Below are 24,318 nucleotides of genomic sequence, written 5' to 3' on the forward strand. Positions count from 1 at the left end.
TCCTCCTCACCCTCATTGCTCGTGGTTGGTATTGGAGCTACTATTGAGTACAGGACGGATTCAAAGGCAGGAAAAACAACAGACTGAAATCTGCGGAACTCACAGGAATTCATGCAGACACCCTGAGAGCGGCCACGTCCTGCTGAGTCAGGAGCGCCTGCACACAGCCTTGTTTCATCCTCACCCGTTTTCCGGCAAGCCACGCCCACTTGTTCTAGTCTGCGCCAGGATTGGCCAACGATCTTCCAACTCCCGCAGTCTGATTGGGTATACGAGCTCTACACGATTGTGAACTGGCAACCAATCCAAGTGGACGGTGGGCGTGGTTTACTGAATACAGGTGGGAAACAAAAACAACCCAACACCGTTCACCCAGAGAGTCGAGTCGTTCACTTTATCCTCCGTTTTTCTGCACAGATTTTTAAGCTTTTAAACCGACCAAGGTCTGGAGTGACGTCAGAATTTCTGTTTTTAGAGTTCCGGCTCTGGAGGTTGTTTTTTCCGTTGTTTATTTGATTTATTTTCTGATTCTCATCACAACACGTTGTCTTGTCTTTTTTAACGTTAACCAACTTGCTGCACGGGATTCTCTCTCTCTCTCATTCTATGTCTCTCTCTTTTTCTCTCTTTCACTCCACTGATCTCAGTGCGTTTTTGAATGAATGAATGAATGAACGAACAGCGGTGGAGGGCGAAAGTCGATTCGGGGTTTCGATGGCTCCACTGCGGAAAACGAGGGAGAAACGCGCTGCTGTTTGAGGACTGGACGGGCTGAGGGCACCATGTGAGTTGGGACAGTATTTTTTAAAACCTCACCTTCTTACATTTTTCAGTAAATGAATAAGGGCGTGAGAATTGATTATTCCATTGTGTGATAGCACTGTGCGATAATAATAACACTGGATCTCACAGTTTTTATCGTCAGTCAGAGCAAAAGGGATGATGTTCCAGAGCCAGACTGTCTGTGTTTTTCGTTCAATGACAGAATGTGATGCAGCTGCAGTCGTAACAACAAAACTAATGAGGCTCCCAAAACACGAGGGCATGTGTCTGAGCTCTTGTGAAGCATATGGCTCTTTTGATGGGTCTGTACTCTGCTCCTCATACTAATGTGGTGCTCAGTGTTAGAGCTCCTGGGTGAGTGCTGAACAATTTGGGACAAAGAAAATGGGGGGTTTTCTGTCAAATACTGTGAGTTTTCGTAGACCCCTATACCGTGTCAAGATTGGAAAACACTGATCATATTGAGAACATTAATACATTTAGAGGACACTTCAGTTAAACCAATGGAGAATTACTTACCTGAGGAATGTTGTTTCAAGTCTTTAAATATGTTTCTACCATAAAAACAATTATTGTTTTTTATACATTTTTGTCCAGATTGATTTTCTTTTCTATCTGCCACTAACACAGCATTATAGGACAGCTGAACACACTTGGAGGAGAACACTAACTCCCCAACCTGTCAGGTCTACTTACACAGCAAATTCACCAGTGTTAAATCAACACTGTTAATGCAATAATTTAACAGAGTTAAGTAGTTAACTCTAATAGTGTTGATTTATCACTGGAGAATTTGCTGTGTATATGTGAACACATTGGCATTATGTAATGTACTCACCCAGAGACAGCTCCTAGTGATAGAGCCATTGCTTAAACAAGTGAAGTATATATAATTGAGCTTTTTAAACCATGATTAATCTTCAGCCATACTGACTGCCCTGTGTCATCCTGCAGGTCTATCCACATTGTGGCTCTGGGAAGTGAGTGCCCAGGGGGCGTGGGTGCCGGGGAGGATGCCTCTGGGCCGGGGCAGGTGCAGGGGGGGCTGTTGTGGAGTTACCTGGGCCATGGAGCAAGGGAGCTCGACCCAACCTCTGTCACTCCGTCTAGACACCCACTAAACCCAGCTTTCATGGAATACCAGTCCAGAGTGTTCGGAGATGTGAGGGTGATGGTGCGGGACTGCCCCAGCTGGGTAAGCAAGGGTCGTTGGAGAGGTGGATAAGTTACTGAGTGAGTTACTGAGTGAACACTTTGTGGTAAAATTGTGAGTGAGCACTGTGTAGTGGCAAGTGAGTGATTAATAAAAATTGAATGAGTGTGGGTGAAAGGGTGAATGAGTGAGTGAGAATGCTGCTTGTGAGTGGGTGAGCATTTTGTGGGGATGAATGACTAAGTGAGGGTGGAGTATGATGTAATTACTTGACTACTTAAGTGTTAATTACTTTGAACATTAGGGTTTACAGTGTAGGGAATGAGTGAGGGAGTGAGAGTATGATGTGAAGAAGTGGAGTGAATGTGAGTGATGGAGCGAGGGAGTATGGATTGAAGAATGAATAGGTGAATTATTCTGTTGTGTGATTGGATGAGGAAGATGTTCAGTGGAAACTCTTTGCCATGGCTGCTCTGTGCTGTTCTCTGTGATCCTAAAGTCATGTGAATGGTTATTTCCATGTTGAGCGTTTTCAGTCTGATGTGTTGCTAAATCAGGAGTACAGAAATGAGAGTGGGTCCATGATAGTGTCCCATGGGACTAACAGAGCTTTTGTCATCTCTGAGTTCTGTCCACTCACAACATGGAGAATTTTAAACCTTACTAGCTGTTGGTTTGTTTTGGGTTTAAAATAAAGCTGAAGATTTTGCAGAAAAACACAACTAGAAAGCTAACAGCAATTATTCACTTTAACAAGGAGTTATTCCACCTTAATGACTGTGCTGAGGGAATTGTCCAATGCTGAATCATTTCCAGGTGGCAATGCCATTGGGACGTGCTCAGACATTTTTGTTTCTACTGTGGAAAAGAGGCTGGTTGGAGTGTGTGGTCTAGTGGGAGAGAACATCAGAGGAGTGACTACCCAGCTCAAAAGTGTTTTGCTCAAAATTTGCTCATTGATTCAACTCAAAACAGAGAAATGGTTGAAATGCAGACAAATGATTTTATTGAGGTTTCAGGTGTTACTGTAGGTCATGTTGCTGTCACACAATTCCAGTACACACCCTCGTTGTGTTATGGTCTATGAGGAATTTGGTTTGTTCTTCCTGTATCTCTGTAGGTTTCTTCCAGGTGTTCCAGTTTCTTCCCATATTCCAAAAACACATGTTGGTAGGTCCACTGGCTGTGTGAAACAGCCACAAGTATCTGTGTATGAATGACTGGGTGAGTGTTTGAAATAGCCCAAAGGTGGGAGTGACTGAGTGACTGGGTGGGTGTTTGAAATAGCCCAAAGATGGGAGTGTGTGAGTCACTGGGTGAGTGTTTGAAATAGCCCATAGGTGGGAGTGACTCAGTGACTGTGTGAGTGTTTGAAATAGCCCATATGTGGGAGTGTGTGAGTGACTGGGTGAGTGTTTAAAATAGCCTATAGGTGTGAGTGTGTGAGTGACTGTGTGGGTATTTGAAATAGCCCATAAGTGGGAGTGTGTGAGTGACTGGGTGAGTGTTTGAAATAGCCCAAAGGTGGGAATATACGAGTGACTGGGTGAGTGTTTGAAATAGTTCATAGGTGGGAGTGTGTGAGTAACTGTGTGAGTGTTTGAAATAGCCCATATGTGTGAGTGACTGTGTGAGTGTTTGAAATAGCCCAAAGGTGTGAGTGTGTGAGTGACTGTGTGAGTGTTTGAAATAGCCCATAGGTGGGAGTGTGTGAGTGACTGGGTGAGTGTTTAAAATAGCCTATAGGTGGGAGTGTGTGAGTGACTGGATGAGTATTTGAAATAGCCCATAAGTGGGAGTGTGTGAGTGACTTGGTGAGTGTTTGAAATTGCCCATAGATGGGAGTGTGTATAATTGCGTGTGTCATGTCCCATGATGGTCTTGTGCTCTCTACCAACCATGACAGGACGTGGCCATTACAGAAAATGAACGAATGAATGAATGAATGAATTAATTAATTAATGGAAGGATTGGTGGGTGAATGGATGAATGAATTGATGAATGGATGGATGAATGAATGGATGAATGAATGAATGAATGAGAATTCTACTAAAGAGGAAAAAATGGAAAGTCTGTGACTCTTTTCCTCAAGAGAAATATCTGAGCAGCAGCAGCAGACTTCAGCTAAAGTCTCCACCATGTCTCCATCTGGCCTCGTTGTTGTCTGGGAGATACTGCAGAGAGCTCTTTTTAGTTTTTACGATCTTGCGTGTATAGTTCTGCTTGAGTAAGTGGGCTGGTGGGCTACAAAAGCAGGATTAGAAGGGGTTAGGGGTTTTCCGGAGGGTTTTGAAGGGAGGTGGTGGAGGGGTGGTTTTGATGGCTCCTGCTTCAGCAGAGCACTGAAAGCTATTAAACTCTTCCTGAGATGTATGTTTGCTGGCTCTCTGCTCGTTTTAGACCTGGAAAGTAGTTCTAAAGATGAACACATTTGTTCTCGCCTGTTTTCCTTCATCTCCTGTATCATTGCCTCCACTTTCTCCTCAGGACTTGCTGGACAGTGACTGGGCCAGTGTGCGGAGCGTTCTGGAGCAGGCTGATATCGTGGTCATTAAGTATTCAGTCAACGACAAGCTGGCATTTCAGCAGGTGCGAAATGTCTACGCCCCGAGACTCCGCCCCCTTCTGCGCCACTGGGGTGTACCTGTCATCCTTGTAGCCGTGGGAGCTCGGCTTAACGGTGAGATATGGCTGACTGCTCATAAGTACTGCGGAATTTGTGAGCTTTGATGAGTACTTCTGTGTCGTAAACAAGGCACGGTGCTACCTACAAACAGAGTGGAGGCCGCTATGATGACCCTGCAGTTTAACGCGTTATCTTTAGGTTAAACATTGATTGGTTAAACATGGAGTTTCAGCTGGAGTGTTTGTGCATAAATTGTGCATTTGTGTCATATGGTAATCTGTTGTGGATTAGAGATGAAAGAGCTGCTATACATATTTCGAGCCTGTTTGGTATTAATGTCACACTGGGGTGGTAGTTCTGCTTTCTTTCAAAGATTATTACTCAAATATGCTTCACTGCTTTGGCCTAAATGTGTCCTTCACATTTCTCCAATGCAGCCCACAAAAGGACAGAGTAACAATAGATCATAGTGTTCACTACAGTTCAAACAGCTGAATGGGATAAAGTTCAAGAGCACGAAGACACGTAGCATTGGTGTTGTGCTGTTAAAACTAGTTATACATTAAAAACAGGGCTTTATGGATTTCCATTAAAAAGTATCCAAAGCCTAGCTTAAAAACAGGCTAACAGCCTGTCTTTTTTTCTGTTGTCAGTCGTCTGGTCTCTTACTGGAATGGGATGCAGTAGAGTCCAAAAATGACCTGGTTCGAATAAATTTGAAATGAACATACATCTGCTTACTCAGCCTATATCACTGTAACTCATTGTGTGCTCCAGTCTGGACTCCATTGAGATCAGAATTCATTTTATATTTCAGTGCATTATACCCCTTTTCCATAAGCGACCACAATTCCGTGACATGCTTTGTCAAACAACACAACAGCATTCTCCCCGTCTCAACAGCCCTGTTTAGAATGACCCGTTTCAGCACCTGATCCTTTAAATAAAAATGATCCACAGCTCAGTTCCTCACAAGAGCCAAGGAGTGAAGAGCGAGGAGCAAATCTCTGGTTTTTAGCCGTTTTGCTTGATTCTCTTTCTTCTCATTCTTGTTTTCTCACTTAAATGTGATTCCAGTGCTGTGCTTGGAGAGACTCAGACGAGGAGTCAGGGCAATTCAAAAGCCTCTGCTCTACATAAGATGCAGCATAAATTCAGAACGACTCATTTTATCCCATGACGGTCAAACCACATAAAACTGAGTGAGTGGTTTTATTTCATGGTTTGAGAGTTTGTGGGCTTCAGGTCTCCAAATAATAGGATAACGCACTAAACAAGTGATTTTTGCATAGTACGTCCCATTTAAATATACAGCAAAAACAAAAACCAGTCTGTAAAATTCCAAGAGCTGTTCATGGACTCACTGCTTTGGTTCAGAAAACCACATAAATAAAATAATGTAATCTGCTGAGGATAGTGAAACGGATGCGGGTACAAATGTGGATTATTTTGCACACAGGAAAAACTCAAGAATAACAAAAATACTAAAAGGTATGCAAGACTCAGAACCACCATTACAATAACACAATGACTGAGAAAGACAATGAGAGATATGGACCAGGACAAAAGACATAAAAATAAAACACGGGCAGAATAAACACAGAGACAAAGGGAAAATGGCACGTATGTGGATTGAAAAATTGAAGACACAGGCACTTCAGCAGTCAGTATTTAAGTACTGTCACTTTCAATTGCTCAGCAAAAACAACAGAACTATTCAGCAGTTATATTTAAGTAGGCATGCTACTTGTCTAAATGTGAACAAATTATTCATGTACTGCTGCCTTTCTCAGTCGGGACACTCCTTTACAACAGCCCAGAAATATCACAAAGGTTTCCTAAATAAATTCAGGAAAATAGTCTGTAGTTTTTGCACAATGTACAGTGGGCTCATTTGCACACACTCAGATGTAAACATTTATTCTGAGCCGACACACGGCCATCAGCCTGAGGATTTAGCTTGTATTTTGCGGAACAGCAGCAGCACTGCCCTGTGTTCTCTGTCTGACCTTTAAATATATAATTAATAAAGATTGGATGCTAAAATCCTGCTGGAGCGCTGTTTACCCCTAAAGGCTAATAGACTGGCTCTAATGAGCTGCAGGGTTGGTACTGGACCTGTGGAAGGTCGCAGCCGTGTGCTCTGCTCTCTGTGAGGCTAGATTGCTGCTGAATACTGAAATAAGGCTCTTAATGTATATTGAAGCATTAAATGCTGAAGCTGGTCTGTTACTGAACACTGAAACTGGACTATTACTGTAAGTTGAAGCTGGGCTGTTACTTAATACAAAACTGCAATGCTTTTGAACACTGAAGCTGCATGATTAATGAATGCTTGGAACTGGACTGTTACAGAATACTGAACCTGCACCCTTAGTGAACCCTGAAGCTGGAATTTTACTGAATCCAGAACTGAACTGTTACTGAATACTGAAACAGGACTTTTACCTAATACTGAAACAGAACTGTTACTGAATACTGAAGTCAGACTGTTAATGAATACCGAAGCCAGACTGTTACTGAATACTGAAGTCAGACTGTTACTAAATGCTGAAGCCAGACTGTTACTGAATAATGAAGCTGGACTGTTACTAAATGCTGAAGCCAGACTGTTAATGAATACCGAAGCCAGACTGTTACTGAATACAGAAGTCAGACTGTTAATGAATACTGAAACCGGACTGTTACTAAATGCTGAAGCCAGACTGTTACTGAATAATGAAGCCGGACTGTTACTGAATGCTGAAGCCGGACTGTTACTGAATGCTGAAGCCAGACTGTTACTGAATGCTGAAGCCAGACTGTTACTGAATACTGAAGTCAGACTGTTACTGAATACTGAAGTCAGACTGTTACTGAATACTGAAGTCAGACTGTTACTGAATACTGAAGTCAGACTGTTACTGAATACTGAAGTCAGACTGTTACTGAATACTGAAGTCAGACTGTTACTGAATACTGAAGTCAGACTGTTACTGAATGCTGAAGCCAGACTGTTACTGAATACTGAAGTCAGACTGTTACTGAATACTGAAGTCAGACTGTTACTGAATACTGAAGCCAGACTGTTACTGAATGCTGAAGCCAGACTGTTACTGAATAATGAACCTGGACTGTTACTGAAAACTGAAACCGGACTGTTACTTAATGCTGAAGCGGGACTGTTACTAAATGCTGAAGCCAGACTGTTACTGAATAATGAAGCCGGACTGTTACTGAATGCTGAAGTCAGACTGTTACTGAATGCTGAAGCCAGACTGTTACTGAATACTGAAGTCAGACTGTTACTGAATACTGAAGTCAGACTGTTACTGAATACTGAAGTCAGACTGTTACTGAATACTGAAGTCAGACTGTTACTGAATACTGAAGTCAGACTGTTACTGAATACTGAAGTCAGACTGTTACTGAATGCTGAAGCCAGACTGTTACTGAATACTGAAGTCAGACTGTTACTGAATACTGAAGTCAGACTGTTACTGAATACTGAAGCCAGACTGTTACTGAATGCTGAAGCCAGACTGTTACTGAATAATGAACCTGGACTGTTACTGAAAACTGAAACCGGACTGTTACTTAATGCTGAAGCCAGACTCTTACTGAATGTTGTAGCTGGACTGTTGCTGAATATTAAAGTCAGACTGTTGCTGAATATTAAAGTCAGACTGTTACTGAATACTGAAGCCAGACTATTACTGAATACTGAAACCGGACTGCTACTTAATGCTGAAACCGGACTGTTACTTAATGCTGAAGCCAGACTCTTACTGAATGTTGAAGCTGGACTGTTGCTGAATACTAAAGTCAGACTGTTACTGAATACTGAAATCAGACTGTTACTGAATGCTAAAAGCTGGACTTTTATCTAATACTGAAACAGGAGTGTTACTGAATACTGAACCTGTACTGAAACCAGACTGTTGCTGAATACTGAAGCCAGACTTTTACTGAATACTGAAGCTAGACTCTTACTGAATATTGAGGTCAGACTGTTACTGAATACTGAAACAGGACTGAATGCTGAAGCTGGATTTCTAATGAATAGTGAAGCCAAACCCTTGCTGAATGCTGAAACTGGGTTATTACAATTATTGAAGCTGGACATGTACTGAATGCTGAAGCTGGGCTGCTTTTGAGCAAAGAAACTGTACTGTTACTGACCATCTTAATGAACACTGAAGCTAGACGAATGACCATGCAGGGACCCTCCGCAGTCTTACAGCAGAGTAGTCATACCCAGACACAGGCACACAAGCGCACATACACACGTACATGTATATAGGACGTGTGTGACTCGTGCATGAGCACTTTGTAAGCACCATGTTAACCCTATAAGTTCAGTGGAACTGATAAAATTGAAAATGAGTGTAGAAACAAGGAATTAATATAATGCTGTTGCTTGGTGTATTTATATTCATATAAACACAAACATTTCATTAATTATAACAATACAAATGCATTACACGTGAGTACTAGGGGTTTAATGGCTCAAAAAAAAATTCAATTTTGACAGATTGTTTTGTTTTATTAGAGCATTCAAGATTTTAAACCAAAAGATTATTGTAGTGTCCCAGTCTAACTCCCTAACCACAAACATAAAATGATGCAAAAAAAAAAAACGATGTTCTTCCTTTTTTTAAATATAGCAAAAAGCTGTTGATTTAATATGTGCCTAACACTGATATGTTAATGTTTCCATGTTCAGACTATTAAACCTTTCAGCTTCAAACAGTACAATATCTGAACCAGAATCTTTTGTGGGCGGCATGGTGGCGCAGCAGGTGGTGTCGCAGTCACACCGCTCCAGGGGGCTGGAGGTTGTGGGTTCGATTCCCGCTCCGGGTGACTGTCTGTGAGGAGTTGGTGTGTTCTCCCTATGTCTGTGTGGGTTTCCTCCGGGTGACTGTCTGTGAGGAGTTGGTGTGTTCTCTCTGTGTCCGCGTGGGTTTTCTCCAGGTGCTCCGGTTTCCTCCCACAGTCCAAAAACACACGTTGGTAGGTGGATTGGCGACTCGAAAGTGTCCGAATGTGTGTGTGTCTGTGTTGCCCTGTGAAGGACTGGTGCCCCCTCCAGGGTGTATTCCTGCCTTGCGCCCAATGATTCCAGGTAGGCTCTGGACCCCCCGCGACCCTAAATTGGATAAGCGGTTACAGATAATGGATGGATGAATCTTTTGTCTGAAATGTTTTTGTCTTAAACAACAGCCTGCAGCTGAGTTTAGTAAAACATGTCGCTTAATATTAAACATCCCTCAAACCTTAATATCAGTTACTGAAGGAAGTGGCTTTTCAGAAGTTTTTAAAATATGAAACATGCAGCTAACAAAAAGAGCAAACGGCACTTTATCGGTCCTGACATTGGATATTACTGAAATCGGGGCATTTTCATCCTGAAAATGTATGAAGACAAGTGCACACTCACACACATACACATGACACGTCTATCCTCCTCTCCAGGCCTTTGCCTTTATTGGCTACATGATTCATCCTTCACCCTGCCAGTGAACTGGCCAACCACCCCCCTCTTACTCCCTCTCTCTCTCTCCCTTTCTCTATCCCTCTCTCCTTCACTATCTATCTGTCTCTTTTCTTAGTTTCCCCTATCTCCATGTTGCCTGCTTTCATCCCCCTGGGCTCGCCCTCCAATTTGTAATTCCCTCCTGATGGTCTTTGCCATTTCAGTTCTCTTCTCTCAGATCTTCTCTCTTTCTTTCTCACACTGACACATTTGTTTTATGCAGTGTCAGTATTTGGGGTCATAAATGTATTTATGTATTTATCTATTTTCCTTTCATTCTGTTATTTATTTTAAGCATTAGGCAAGAAATGAGGGTTACACTAATGTTTACAACTAAATAGGGTAAAAATATTATTCACTCTGTTCAGTATTTAACTTTATCACTTTTCAGGAGACATGCTTCCATACTTTCACAGTCTTAGAAGTTGGTTGGTTTGTCTGGCCATCATTATCCAAGTATTCCTAAATGCATTACTGAGGTCTTGAATCTGGGGTGTTGTTTGGTTGTATTATTTTTCCCTCAGTTAAGCGTTTTCAAAAGGATATTCATGATAAATGTTCATGATGGCTATATCGAGATGTTGTTATACATCTCCCAACTTGCACTGATGCTTAACTGATGATTGTACACATGGTTCAAAGAGTCTTTTATTTCTTCAGCTGTGCTTCCTTCTGTTACTTTCAAAGATCTCACATTTCAGGCCTCCTGTCTCGTTCTAGTGCAAATTGTCCTTTTTTGTCTATTTCGTTTTTCCAGTAACAGCCACTTGACAGCTTCACATTCTCTCAGGCTTGTTTGTCTATGGTTTTCCTAAAGGCATTATATGTTTTGTCTGGAATATATAGAAAACGAATACACAATGTGCCCATGCTTGTATCCGTTGACTGATATTCATTTTGACAGTATGTAGTAACAACTGCACTGATTTCCTTGTGCCTTATGTTTGAAAGTGGACAGCCCCCAGAACGTCATGTGTCTTCGTGAGTAAAGATGTGAGCTATATTTGGGCCTTTGCTCAGCAAATGGCAGTTGACCCGTGCGTCACGAGAACAATGCTGTATCATCTGAGCTCCTTGCGGATGAGTTTCCGCGTATGTGTGTCACATTCTGCCTTCCCCCCATTCTTGGCTGAGCTGTCACTCTTTGTGATGGTCTACAGATGAAGGCCCTCCGTGCACGTGTCCCCTGTGTGCATCTGACTGGAGCAGCTGTGTGCCTCACGGCGAAGGGCTGCAGCTGTCCCGGGACCTAGGGGCCACTTACCTGGAGCTACCCTCACTCAACAACTTCTTCGTGGGTCGTTACTTTGGCAGCGTGGTGGGCATCTTTGATCTTACTGTTTAGTAATAAATGATTAGATTTGCATCATTTTTGATTGGTTAAGGCTAGTTTCTTTACAGTCAAACTGCTCAATGGAGACTGTACATTTTGTTAATGTTTTTTATATTGTATCTGTATACAAATGTTTTGTATGTCTTTCAGTGTTTCCTTGTATTAACTATTGTAAGAGTCTTTGAGTTCTTGAAAAGAGATTCATTAATATAATTTATTACTATTATATTATTATTATTATTGAAGATACATTCTCAGAAATGATACATTCTCAGATATGGTAGTGTTACATTATTGTCACTAAAGGTACAAACAGTGGAAGTGCATATTTAAAGTTGCAACAATGGTTTTAAAGTTGTGTTTCCTAAAAGTACATTATAGAGGTGAATATTTATAATATTTTATTAAAGAACGGTCTAAAATTAACATAATAAAAGTCCTGGAGTTGAAATAAACTCAATTTTAAAATGTGCAATTATAATAGAATGAGGTACAGTTATGTTCCCTAATTAAAGGTACAGAATACAGTGACAGCAAAAGGCACTACCACAGTGACAGTTTCTGACAGCGTAATGTTAGGCTTTAGCTGAAATAAGCAGCAATATACAGTACTTTTTCTTGCCGGTGCATGTAAGAAGTAAACACTGGCTGAGTTCAGTTGCGGATGCTCATTAACTGCAGCAAGAAATTGTTTTAAATATATTTATATATTTTTAAATACAGTTTTTCCACATCTCCATCACCTTCCATCCCAAAACATCACTTTCAGGCAAGGAGCCCATGTAAAAATGAACTGTATTTTATTATGCATTACTAATAATAAGAAGTCTGTAAAACTGTGACTTATGTGTCAACATATTACTACACTCTAATGTTTATTTTCAGGTTATTAGCATTAAAGCCAAACAATATTTAAAGTGTTGTATTGTTAAAGTTTTTAATAGATAATGCGTCCCTCATTGATATAGACATATGGACAATTTGTACTGACCTTCATGCTAACATTTCATGTGTGTGTTTCTTTAGCTTGAATACTTCATGATTCAATGTCTGAAGCAGAAAGCTAAAGAGAGACCAGACAAGAGGCGGGGCCACAGGTTTAATGAGCCCCGCCCTCCACACTTGGATCAGCCAGGTAAGAATACAAATTAGCATTACATTATGCAGATACATTATGCAAGTATCTTAAACTCAAACATTACAAATCTTATGGATGGTTTTCATTAAAAGAACACTAGGTAAGATTTGGGTTATCCCCCTAGTGTAACTGATTTTTACAGCACTGTACAGAAATCAGTGGGAAGGGGAAGGGAGGAGGTGGTTTCCTACCCTCCTTGAAAAGCTATGTAGTTCAGTTTCTGGAGTGCTGCGCCCAGCATAGCACAAAGACAGAGGCTTTATTCGCCCTATTACAGGTCAGTGAGGCATCACAGTGATTTTGAAGCTGTAAGCTTTAAGATCAAAATTACACAGTGTTCCTTTAATAGATCAGAAAGAGTCAATAATAGCACTTTTCCACTGAATGGAACCTACACGACTCTAATCGACTTGGCACGACACTTTTGGATTTTCTACAGGCACCAGGCACCAGGTTAGTTTTTAGTCCCAGCACACTCTGGGTTCCAACTGTGCCAAGTAGGTAGTAAATGGTGACGTGTTAACCCTGCAGAGCGCTGATTGGCCAGAGCCATATCAATCACCAAGAAATGCAGAGCTCATTCAAATCCAGCACAAATCCACCGCTCCATTTTGCGGGGAAGCCGTGTCAGTGAAAAAGCGACAAGCTTTAAGCAAGCCGAGCCGAGTCGAGCCGTGTAGAGCCAGTGGAACACTAAGAATTTTAATACTTGACGTTTAATATTTGACGTTCAGACAGAACAAGAACAACTTGTGCATTGTGCTAATAAAAGTTTTAAATGTTGTAGTACTAGATAATCCTTCCTGTAGGGACTAATACAAGAGAATGGAGCCAAAAGCTTTTCCATAGTTTGTTGACAAGGGTCCAGCACCACTTAGCTCTTTTTATAGAGCACAGGCCATTAAATATGAAGGCCACTGAATCCTGGAAAGCCCTGTTGGCAAGAACTGGAATGGGTGGACATAAAAATGATGCACCGGTTGCAGCAGGGATTTATCAAAAACATTTGTTTATAATATGTCTATGATGTGCAAAAGTTTAAGGCTTCGTCAGATTCTGTGTTTTACCTTCTATTTTGGCGCTGTCCTTAGATTTTCCCTTCAGTCCAACTTCCCAACATCCCTCTACACCCTTCCCCCACTTTCTTCCTTCAGACTTCTTACTCATCTTCCACACTCTATTACATTTGCTATACCTTCCCCTGTCCTTCCTTATCTTGCTCCCTCTCCTTTGACATTTCCATCCCTAGTTTCCCTCTCTCTCTCTCTCTCTCTCTCTCTCTCTCTCTCTCTCTCTCTCTCTCTCTCTCTCTCTCCCTCTCCCTCTTCCTGCTTCCACTTACATTAACTTGTCCCTCTCTCCCCATCTCTCTCATTTTTGCTTTCTGTGCTTCCACTCGCAATAACTCATCACTTGTTCTAATCTAATCATCTTTCTATGTCAATCAAATATGTATTTTCTCTGACTTTTAAGGGGAGATTTTCATATTTTAAAGTGGTGTCTTTTATACAAAAGCGAAAGCTGTCATATACATACACTCAGTGAAGTTTATGTGTCTAATGGACGACCTCATATTCAACCATTCCACATTTTCGAATGTCTTTGTGCTCATTGAGTCCATTTTCTTTTGTCTTTCCTCTCAACGTTAACTATGTCATTAAGATATAGACAGATTTATTCAGAGTGGTTTGATGTGAAAAGTTCTTGTATAGAGAAATTTACAGAATTAGAGCTGTTCCCAGTTGGGGAAAGGAACCAGACTTCCAAGGTCTCTAAAATGTACCTTACAGGAAGCTATTTTATGAAATTGTTATAAATATGTTGTCTGTTGCTTGAATGTATTTTTGGAAATATAATTATGGCCTTAAATGTATTTTTAAAAACATTTAAGACAGAAGGTTAAAAGAAGGGTGTTGAAAGGGACAAGAGCACCCAAATCAAACCCTGTTCTTCATTATTTTACTGATATGAGCATCAAATTTAAACTCTCAGAAGACACGAATGGGTTCAATGACTGTTTTTTGGATAGTAAATAAAATGGCTATATTTGCATTGTAGACATCGTGACCCCCGGTTTCTATCACCACTACTGTAAAGAAACCCAAGTTGGTAAGTTTCTCTACAATGCACCACTTCACATCAAAGCACTCCCAGCGTCTTCTGAAAAATCTGTGGATTTCCCCGTGAACTCACCCCCACCCAGTCGCTCATTCACACACCTCCCTCGTACCTGACTCTTCATTTTTTCACATGCTTATTTCCTCACTCATTCACATCCCATCTGTCATGCATTTGCTCATTACTTCCACTAGTTTTTACGTATCTCTCTCTTCACACTCTCACTCTCTTGTGTCATTGTTCTATATTTCTACTTGCATTAACCTGTGCCTCTCACTCACTCTCATCTCTGTTTTCTGTGTTTCGACAGCCTGCCTTTACTTTGCGTGAACCTTTACCATGCCTGTTCCCTCTCTTGTGAAGTTTCTGTTTTGAGTAAAATGTAATATATATATAGCTTTAGGTTCATTGCTATTTTAAACCGTAAGATACGGATATTTTAATGTCATCTTTGTTCAAAGTTAAAGTGTATAAACAACTACAGAGACACTAACATAGTGTATTTTATGCAAAGCACTAAATAGGGCCCACTATGTTGCATATATTGTATGTTTTATTGTATATATGCGAGTGTGTGTGTTCCATGAAGCACTTAGCGTCATATCAAACCCCGATTCCCTGGCTACTGTACCCTGACAGGCTGCTGCTAGATGCACAGTTTTGATTGCTGTCACTGTTTGTTATCATGCAAAACCACAGATGAAAGCCCTTTTGATATACTGTTTCACATTCATGTTCAGATAAGTGCATGTACTCACCTCTGTTGTTGTGTTCACAGCTCGTTTGCCACCGGTGCGGGTGGAGGAGTCCAGTTTCTCTCAGGACCTGCAGTGGTTGCTTGAGAGGGGGGTTCAATTTGCTGATGTCGTTTTCTATGCCGGGGATTCTGGGAAGGAGCTAGGCTGGGCTCATGCAGCCGTGCTCTGTGCGATCAGCCCTTATTTTCGGCACCTGCTGGTGGGCCGGCAGGCGTGGGAGCGTCCGGTCTCACGGTGTGCCTGCAGGGAGAGAGACGGCCCTCACTCGCTCCTCTCTACCTGGGACGGGGGATTGGATGACCTGCCCCGGCCGGACGGGCACCTGCCTGGACGCCTCAGCCGCCTGGTGGTGAAGGACCAGCTGCTGTGTTTATGCCTGTGGGAGACGCTGATGTTTCTCTACAGAGGTGAGCTCACAGGTGCAGAAAGTCGCTGACGTTCCTGTGCAGAAAGATTATTTAAATCTGATGCAGAGCTAAAATGCTGCTTTGAAAGGGGATTTAAACCTTGACTGGTGTTGCGGAGTTCATGGGGAAGTAGCTGGCAATTGACTACATTTTCTATTGTATTTAATGAATGCAAATTAGGGCCCAGCTGATTTTGTTGATAATATAGAACATGTTTTTTAGACAGTATACAGTTATACAGTTTTAATGCAATGATAATTAACCCCTTTTTTTGGACCCAGCTTTGTCCATATTCAGATCTTCGTGGCTAGGAACATGGGTTTCGGCTATGTGCTGATTACATAATAATAATAATAATAATAATAATAATAATAACAATTTTATTTATAGGGCATTTTTCATACTGGTAGCAGCTCGTGTTTATTATTTCCTTTCACATAGAACTTTATTTACTGTGTACAATGTGGGGATTAGTCAACCTATTTTTGATTTTAAAAGAAATAATCTTCTATAGTTTTGAATTGGTAAAGTATTAACAGCTCAGGCCTTTATTTCATAAAAACACTGTTGCGCTTTCACTACAACATTTTCTCTTTTTTTCAATTGACTGAGCAATCATTGTTGAGGCCCATACAGATGGCAATTATTCCATAAAGAAATAATCTATTCAGGACAACTGAAAGGAAAATTGGTATTACTACCGCAAATCAAACTATTGTTGTGCTTTGACTTCATTTTCCATTGTTTACAATTGACTGAGCATTAATTGTTGTGGTCTACACAGATGTTAATGATTGTACTGCCACATTCAGTACAGTAGACTGAAAGAGGAAATTAGCGTTATTAAGAGATGCATTATTTAAAGATGCATCCTCAGCTTTTCTCAGTGGGGAGTCTTTCTGCGCTAAATCACTGGCTTTTAATCCATTAATGTGACAGTGAAAATCCCAGTGGCGTCTCTGCCTTATCTCCTTTGCTTTTGTGTTTAAACTGAGGGACTTTTTGTGGGAATGCTCTGTTATTAAGCATGTTTTATGTGGCTGGCTCTGTATAGAGTGAGATTGGGAGTGTGTGTGTGTGTGTGTGTGTGTGTATGTGTGAGAGAGAGAGATTCACAGCTCTCTGCACATACATGTTCTCCTGCAGCCTGCTGCTTTACAGAGCCTCAGGGCTGTGTGCTGATTAGCATGGTTTAGAGCAGAACAGACACAAACATAAACGTATTGTGAAGGGAGGGAAGCAGAGAGAGAGAGAGAGAGAGAGAGAGAGAGAGAGAGAGAGAGAGAGAGAGAGGGTGGGGGAGTGAGTGGGGAAGAGGAAGGTCAAGATAAAAAGGCTAAGAAAATGGAGACGTAAATGGAGAAGTGAAACAAGAAAGAGGAAGAGGTGGAGAGTGGATGAGGTGAAGAAGGAGAAAGAGAGAAATAGATGGAACGAGAGATGTTAAGAAATGTGATGACAAGAATCCTTGACAAAGACAAAGAAAGAAGGAAGGTCAAAGTGAGTGAAATGGTGTGTGTGTATGTCTGTGTCTGTGTGTAAGACAGAGAGAGAGAGGGAGAGAGTGGATTGCGGGGGAGAAGAAGGGGCAGAAGTGTGAGAGAGAGAGAGAGAGAGAGAGAGAGAGAGAGAGAGAGAGAGAAGTATTGAGATATTAGAAAAAATAAGGGTGGGGAATGGGAGAGAAACAGAAATGGAGCACAGAGAGAAAACATGAAGCTGAAGAGAGGGAAGGAGTATAAAAGAGGAATATGAGGAGAGGGAGAGAAACAGGAGTGACAGAGTGAAACAGAATGAGAGGAAATGATAAAGAAAGAAAATGAGAAAGAAAAACGGAGAGGGAAAATAGAAAAACAGCAAAAATGACAAGGGAAGGAGAAAAGCAAGCAAGAATTAGATGAGGAAAGAGGAGACGAAGAAAGGGAGAGAGAGAGACAGTGAGAGAGAAAGAGAGTAGGTAGAGGGATGTGTGTCTGTATGTGAGGATGTGCTGCATCTGTAGACGTGTGGTGCTGAATGCATAATTGTGATTCTGTGCCTATATTAGCTGCGTATGTGTGTGAAAATGCCTTTGGGCGACTGGAAATAAATAATCCAAGTATTCAGGATCAGGACTGAGATAAAAAAAAAAAAAAGTTTAATGCTGTCGCTGTAAATCAAGAGTTCAAACGCAAGAAAAGATTATGGATTGATTTGATTGCAGCTCAATTGCAGAGTGAGACTGGACTTTATGGCTGGGGTGAATTGGTTGGATGTGATAGACACATTCATCAGGATTAGGGCGAGTGTGGCTCTAGGAAGGTGAGCCACAAAGCAATGAGATCACTCTATCCTGAAATATCGGGGCGTTGTGGAACACCTCTCTCCATCCTTTAGTCCAAGGGCAGGCAGCCCATTAAGAAAAAATGAAGCTTTAAAACGACAGGAATATCTGTTCTTCACATGTCAGAAGCCTTGATTTATGAGGAAGATAAGCCGATACGTCTATCAGGCAAATCTGAGATTTCAGAAATATGTCTGATCACTTGCTTGTTCCATCTAAATGACAAAGTGCCAGCTGAAATACCTTTTGTTTTTATGAGCAATGTCGGTGTCAAGGCGAAGTAGCATCATTCTCATGTCAAAGCCTTGTATCTCTCAAATGACATCTTCAATTATTTAGCTTTTCTAAACCTAATTATTAGTCATAGCCCATTCCACCCGTCACAGAGTCTCTCCCGATTGCCAACAGTGTCACCAGCCTTGGGAGGTTGAGGGTGAACAGATGTTTCTTTCAGACACATGAAAACAACCAACAATGATTTCTGAACTGCTGCTATTGCAAGAACACTGATCCACTTAATGCACAGGAGAAGACAAACAGCCCAGGTCTGTCACATTAGCTTACACACAGCCATGCTGGCCAACAGCCTGTGCAGAGAGAATGGGGGAGAGAGGGGGCCATCCTACCCCTTCAGAGAGCCAGGCCAATTGTGCTCTCTAGGACTCCTGGGTTTGGATGGCTGAGGCCTCACCAGGGATCAGACTCAAGGGCTCCTGATGATTAAGCCATTTTCAGTGCATAAGACCACTGCACCACTCAGGAGCCCCCTGTGATAACTACAAATATGAAGAGGAAATGAATCAGCTCACGTTTCCTAGCAGTGGTCGTTACCACCCGTAAGAGTACATGCCGTTCGCATTTTTTAATGGAATATTGAAAATGGCAAAACACTGACCTGATATTCTGCACCACTTTATTAGAGTGAAAAGACATGAAAGAACTGACACAGTGAGTTATATACATTTTAAATGAAAGAGGAAATGAACGGCAATGGATATCAGATAATACCTCAAAATTAGGTATCAGATATGAATGGGAAGGATCAGTACATCTCTTAAAAGCTACTGTGAAGATTACGATGAAGGTTTTTCGTGCAGGGCCATTTTACATGTATCATTAAAACTGCTGCACACACCACTCTGTATTCTCCCCAAGGGATTGATCTGTTATTTTATATGCATCGACTTCTGAACTGCCACAGTGAGGGAGAGAGTTATTCTGTATTCATCTAGACAGCTAAGTCATGCATGATGGCTTGGCATAATAAACTCACAGATCTGTATGTGTGTGTGTGTGTGTGTGTTTCCATCACAGGAGCATGGGAATGGGAGTATCTTGAAGAGGCTTTAGCAGAGAAGCTGAAGAACCCTTTAGCAGTGGCCCAGCTGATGGAGAGAATACGCTCCTTCGTTGGGAGAGAAAAGGCAGGACATGGGTCACTCTGTCTGTGAAACATGGAGATCTCATTTTAGAGAAGTGTTCTCTTTAAAGGAGCTCTGTGGTGACTGAACAGGGAAAAGCCCTACAGTGTAACTAGTTCCGAAATAAAGTCAATAGCCTGGTGCTCACACAGTGCTCTTGTAAACCTGTGTTAATTAACAGATTGGGAGTTGCCTTATAAACTAAACTGAACTATGCCCTCAACTATAGGTGGAACCTTTGTCATATAAAAAAAAGTAATCAACTTACCCCACCTGCTATTGGTCAGCCAAGACATGTTTGATGGCAGAGCTTCAGTGCTTTAGACTTGCACTGGAGCTGCGAGACTAATAAAGCTAACAAATAATGGAGGCATATGCTTATTAACATCATGCACACTTAATGACTATACAAAACTGTATGAGGCAAGTGGGGGCATGCCATCCTTCCATTTCACATTTTCATGTCCTTTGGATTAATTTTGTTGTGTGAGATCTTATGATGATGGGTGGCACGGTGGCGCAGCAGGTAGTGTCGCAGTCACACAGCTCCAGGGACCTGGAGGTTGTGAGTTCAAGTCCCGCTCCGGGTGACTGTCTGTGAGGAGTGGTGTGTTCTCCCTGTGTCTGCGTGGGTTTCCTCCGGGTGACTGTCTGTGAGGAGTGTGGTGTGTTCTCCCTGTGTCTGTGTGGGTTTCCTCCGGGTGACTGTCTGTGAGGAGTGTGGTGTGTTCTCTCTGTGTCTGTGTGGGTTTCCTCCGGGTCACTGTCTGTGAGGAGTGTGGTGTGTTCTCCCTGTGTCTGTGTGGGTTTCCTCCGGGTGACTGTCTGTGGGGAGTGTGGTGTGTTCTCCCTGTGTCTGTGTGGGTTTCCTCCGGGTGACTGTCTGTGAGGAGTTGGTGTGTTCTCCCTGTGTCTGCGTGGGTTTCCTCCGGGTGCTCCGGTTTCCTCCCAAAGTCCAAAAACACACGTTGGTAGGTGGATTGGTGACTCAAAAGTGTCCGTAGGTGTGAATGTGTGAGTGTGTGTGTGTGTGTGTGTGTGTTGCCCTGTGAAGGACTGGCGCCCCCTCCAGGGTGTATTCTGTGTGGGTTTCCTCCAGGTGACTGTCTGTGAGGAGTGTGGTGTGTTCTCTCTGTGTCTGTGTGGGTTTCCTCCGGGTCACTGTCTGTGAGGAGTGTGGTGTGTTCTCCCTGTGTCTGTGTGGGTTTCCTCCGGGTGACTGTCTGTGGGGAGTGTGGTGTGTTCTCCCTGTGTCTGTGTGGGTTTCCTCCGGGTCACTGTCTGTGAGGAGTGTGGTGTGTTCTCCCTGTGTCTGTGTGGGTTTCCTTCGGGTGACTGTCTGTGAGGAGTTGGTGTGTTCTCCCTGTGTCTGCGTGGGTTTCCTCTGGGTGCTCCGGTTTCCTCCCACAGTCCAAAAACACACGTTGGTAGGTGGATTGGTGACTCAAAAGTGTCCGTAGGTGTGAATGTGTGAGTGTGTGTGTGTGTGTGTTGCCCTGTGAAGGACTGGCGCCCCCTCCAGGGTGTATTCCCGCCTTGCGCCCAATGATTCCAGGTAGGCTCTGGACCACCCGCGACCCTAAATTGGATAAGTGGTTACAGATAATGGATGGAGTTCTTATGATGCCTGATTTTGTAGAATTACAAAGAGTCTGGTACCTTATATTCTTTGCAGGCCATTAAATCATAGAATAAACTAAGGGAGATTGTAAAGTAATTATATTCTGGGCAAGGACATGCAGTGTCAGTGATGCAAGGTAGTGAAAAAACATCCCTTGTAGAGCATTTTGTTAAATGTGAGAAAGTCAGTGAGTGAGTGAATTACAAGCTAGTTCCAATATATTTTCCATCTGAAAGTAAGTAAAACTCTTAGTAAAGTTCTTAATCTTTCCATTTGTTTGAATTAATAAGCTTTATTTTTCTTACTTTTGGTGCAGATTGAACATCCGATATAGGCTTTGGATACTTGTTAGTTACATTGCCCCGCTATCTCCAGAGAAATTAAACTTAAGATCCTGAACATGCCTTGGCTAATCAGACACATTTGGGACAAAGGGAAAATTATGCAACTATGCAAATCAGATTTTTTACCAAATTAATTTTAATTAGATCTCCTCAGGTCACTTTTGAATGTATTTTCTCTAAACAGGTCCCCAGGGACACACCCACTCCTCGCTCCCAGCAAGGTCCTCAGACACTGGGCAACCTCTTCAATTCCCCTCTTTACTCTGATGTCATTTTCATGGTGCAAGGCAAGTGCTTATGGAAACATGCACACACACTCATCATCTAATATGAAGAAGGTCTCATCAGTAGAAGCATGTGCTTCTTTATAAGAGCCCCACTTCACATGTGATGTGGCTTTATGTGAGTATGTTTAGTGTGAGTGTTTACGTTAAGATGGTCCTCTGGGTATGTGGTTATGACAGAATGTGTTAATGTTAAGATGGTCCACTGGGTGTTTTGTGACAGGGAGTGTGTGAGTGTTTTTATGTTAAGGCGGTCTTCTAGTTGTGTGTTTACAGGGAGTGTATGAGTGGGTTTAAGTTAAGGTGGTCTGCAGGGGGTCTAGTTAAAGGAAGTGTATGAGAGTGCTTATGCTAAGGTGCTCCACTAGGAGTGGGTGAGTCTGTTTATATTAAGGTGGTCTGCTGGATTTTTGCTTATAGGGAGTGTGTTGCCAGCTCACAGAGCTGTGCTGGTGGCCCGTTGTGACGTTATGGCGGCCATGTTCAGTGGGAAGTATGCTGAGGCCCGGAGTCGAGTGGTGCCAATCCATGGAGTTTCCTCAGATACTTTCCTCGCGTTTCTGGAGTACCTCTACACTGACACCTGCTGCCCAGGTGAGGACACTGCACATACGACATGGCTTTTACCTTAAGACCACTGTACTGTGCGTGATAATTATTACACAGGCTTAACCTGCCTTCTGAATAATGTTTACCCAGCCCTGGTACTGGAGGCTTGTTAATGAGCTTAAGAATTAGAGGTAGTCGTTGGCAGTAGTGAAAATGTATTATTAATCAACAAAAGATGATGCACAGAGGCGATCTGGCCAGTCTCCCTGCAACACAGCTCGAGAGCTTGACCTTTGCCTCGGGCCACTCTCTGTGTGGAGTTTCCTCTGGGTGCTCTGGCCTCAGAATTAATCAGTTGCAGAAGATGAGAGAATGAGTGAATGAAAATGCAAGTAAACATTAGGAATTTTATTGCCCCTTTATGCTTTTTATTTCTAGACTGCTACATCATTTAAACTGTTCTAATAAGACGGATCTCTTTGAAAACAGGTGTTGCCTACCTGCTTACTGGGTCTCTACCATGTGTCTCATCGATATTTACTTTTACAAGATTCTCATTGTTATTTACTTTAAAGGACTGTTTGTTTAATGTATATTTTTATATCAAATAAGTAATAGGTCATACTTGTTTTTGACAAATCAGACTGAATTAAATAAGGGCTTTTCAACTTTTCAACTTTTACGGCGATGCCTGGAGCTGTTTGACTTGATTTGATGAATGCTGTACTTGTCCTGAATACATCAGACAGAGAGCACTGTCTTTTGGAAGAATGAGCTGGAGTTGATTTGCCAGTGAATGAATATGAACAGCAGCAGAGTGTATCAGAGGGCTAACGGGTGATGGGTTGATTGATGGGGAGAGCAGAGGAGGTGGGAGTGATTGACAGCTGTGTGTTCGGGTGTGTTTATGTGTGTGTGTGTGTGTGTTTAGCCAGTGTGTTGCAGGCTATGGCTGTGCTGGTCTGTGCGGAGATGTATCAGGTGAAGCGTCTGCAGCACCTCTGTGAGGTGTGTGTGTGTGCGTACCTGCAGAGCATGCCCAGCCGAGAACTGGCCTCCACCAGCATCAGCGTCATACGCCTACTGCGGAGAGCAAAGGTGGGTTCAGCGCAATCTCAGGAGAGCCTTAAACACTTTACATCGGGGCTGCACCTCCTCGGTCACCCGATCTGTTCATAAAACTCCAATCTGGCAGACACTTCAAGTCCAGTCACGTGCAACCATATTAAAGAACAATTTAAACCTGTAAAGCACTCAGTGTACATTATATAGCCACAGTGCTATTGTTGCACAAAAGAAAAAAAACTTTTTACAATGCTGGTTTTCATACATTTTATATTTAACTTATTACATATTTATTTGTTATAATGTTTCTATTAAAATATTTTGTTCAATTCATACCTGAGCAACGTCTTATATATTTTAATTTACACATATCTTTGACATATTGTTCACATTATTTAATAAAAATAAATATAAAAATTAAATATAAATAAATGAATCAATAACGTATGAAAGAAAGAAAATAAGAAACAAAGACTGACTTTGACTTGTGGTGACATTGGATTTGGCCGGATTTACTCTAACCTCTAACTGTTCACCAAGCAAAGAACTATTTAATGTTAAAGGGTTTTAAAGGTTAGATATATTATAAAAAAAAATACTACGGCATTGCTTTTGTATATTCATTTGGGACTCTGGGGGTCTTATCAACCAACAAACTGAAATAAAACATCCCAGTCAGTTTACTGTGGGCTGCCTTTGTCAAATGTAAAAGGAGTCATTCTGAATTATTATTATTATTATTATTATTGTTACACTTATATAGCGCCTTTCTAGACACCCAAGGACGCTTTACAATCTACACTGCTCAGAACACTCAATTCACACACACTGGCGAGAAGCGGCAGCCAAACGCGCACAGCGTACTCTCAACCAGAAA

General features: G+C 42.0%; 1 protein-coding gene across 1 annotated transcript in view; it reads left to right on the forward strand.

The window, feature by feature from the left end:
• Positions 1–24,318, forward strand: part of rhobtb3 (Rho related BTB domain containing 3) — a 27,293-nt gene continuing 2,975 nt past the window's right edge. Inside the window, exons 1-11 of the mRNA XM_066646381.1 lie at positions 1–340; positions 648–784; positions 1,738–1,978; positions 4,424–4,616; positions 11,241–11,398; positions 12,440–12,548; positions 15,448–15,834; positions 19,472–19,581; positions 21,728–21,834; positions 22,252–22,421; positions 23,308–23,474. Coding sequence (XP_066502478.1) covers positions 783–784; positions 1,738–1,978; positions 4,424–4,616; positions 11,241–11,398; positions 12,440–12,548; positions 15,448–15,834; positions 19,472–19,581; positions 21,728–21,834; positions 22,252–22,421; positions 23,308–23,474 — 1,644 coding nt within the window. The 5' untranslated portion in view covers positions 1–340; positions 648–782. The remainder of the gene's footprint in view (positions 341–647; positions 785–1,737; positions 1,979–4,423; positions 4,617–11,240; positions 11,399–12,439; positions 12,549–15,447; positions 15,835–19,471; positions 19,582–21,727; positions 21,835–22,251; positions 22,422–23,307; positions 23,475–24,318) is intronic.

This window comes from Hoplias malabaricus, chromosome 15 (genome assembly GCF_029633855.1).
Source record: "Hoplias malabaricus isolate fHopMal1 chromosome 15, fHopMal1.hap1, whole genome shotgun sequence".
Taxonomy (NCBI): domain Eukaryota; kingdom Metazoa; phylum Chordata; class Actinopteri; order Characiformes; family Erythrinidae; genus Hoplias; species Hoplias malabaricus.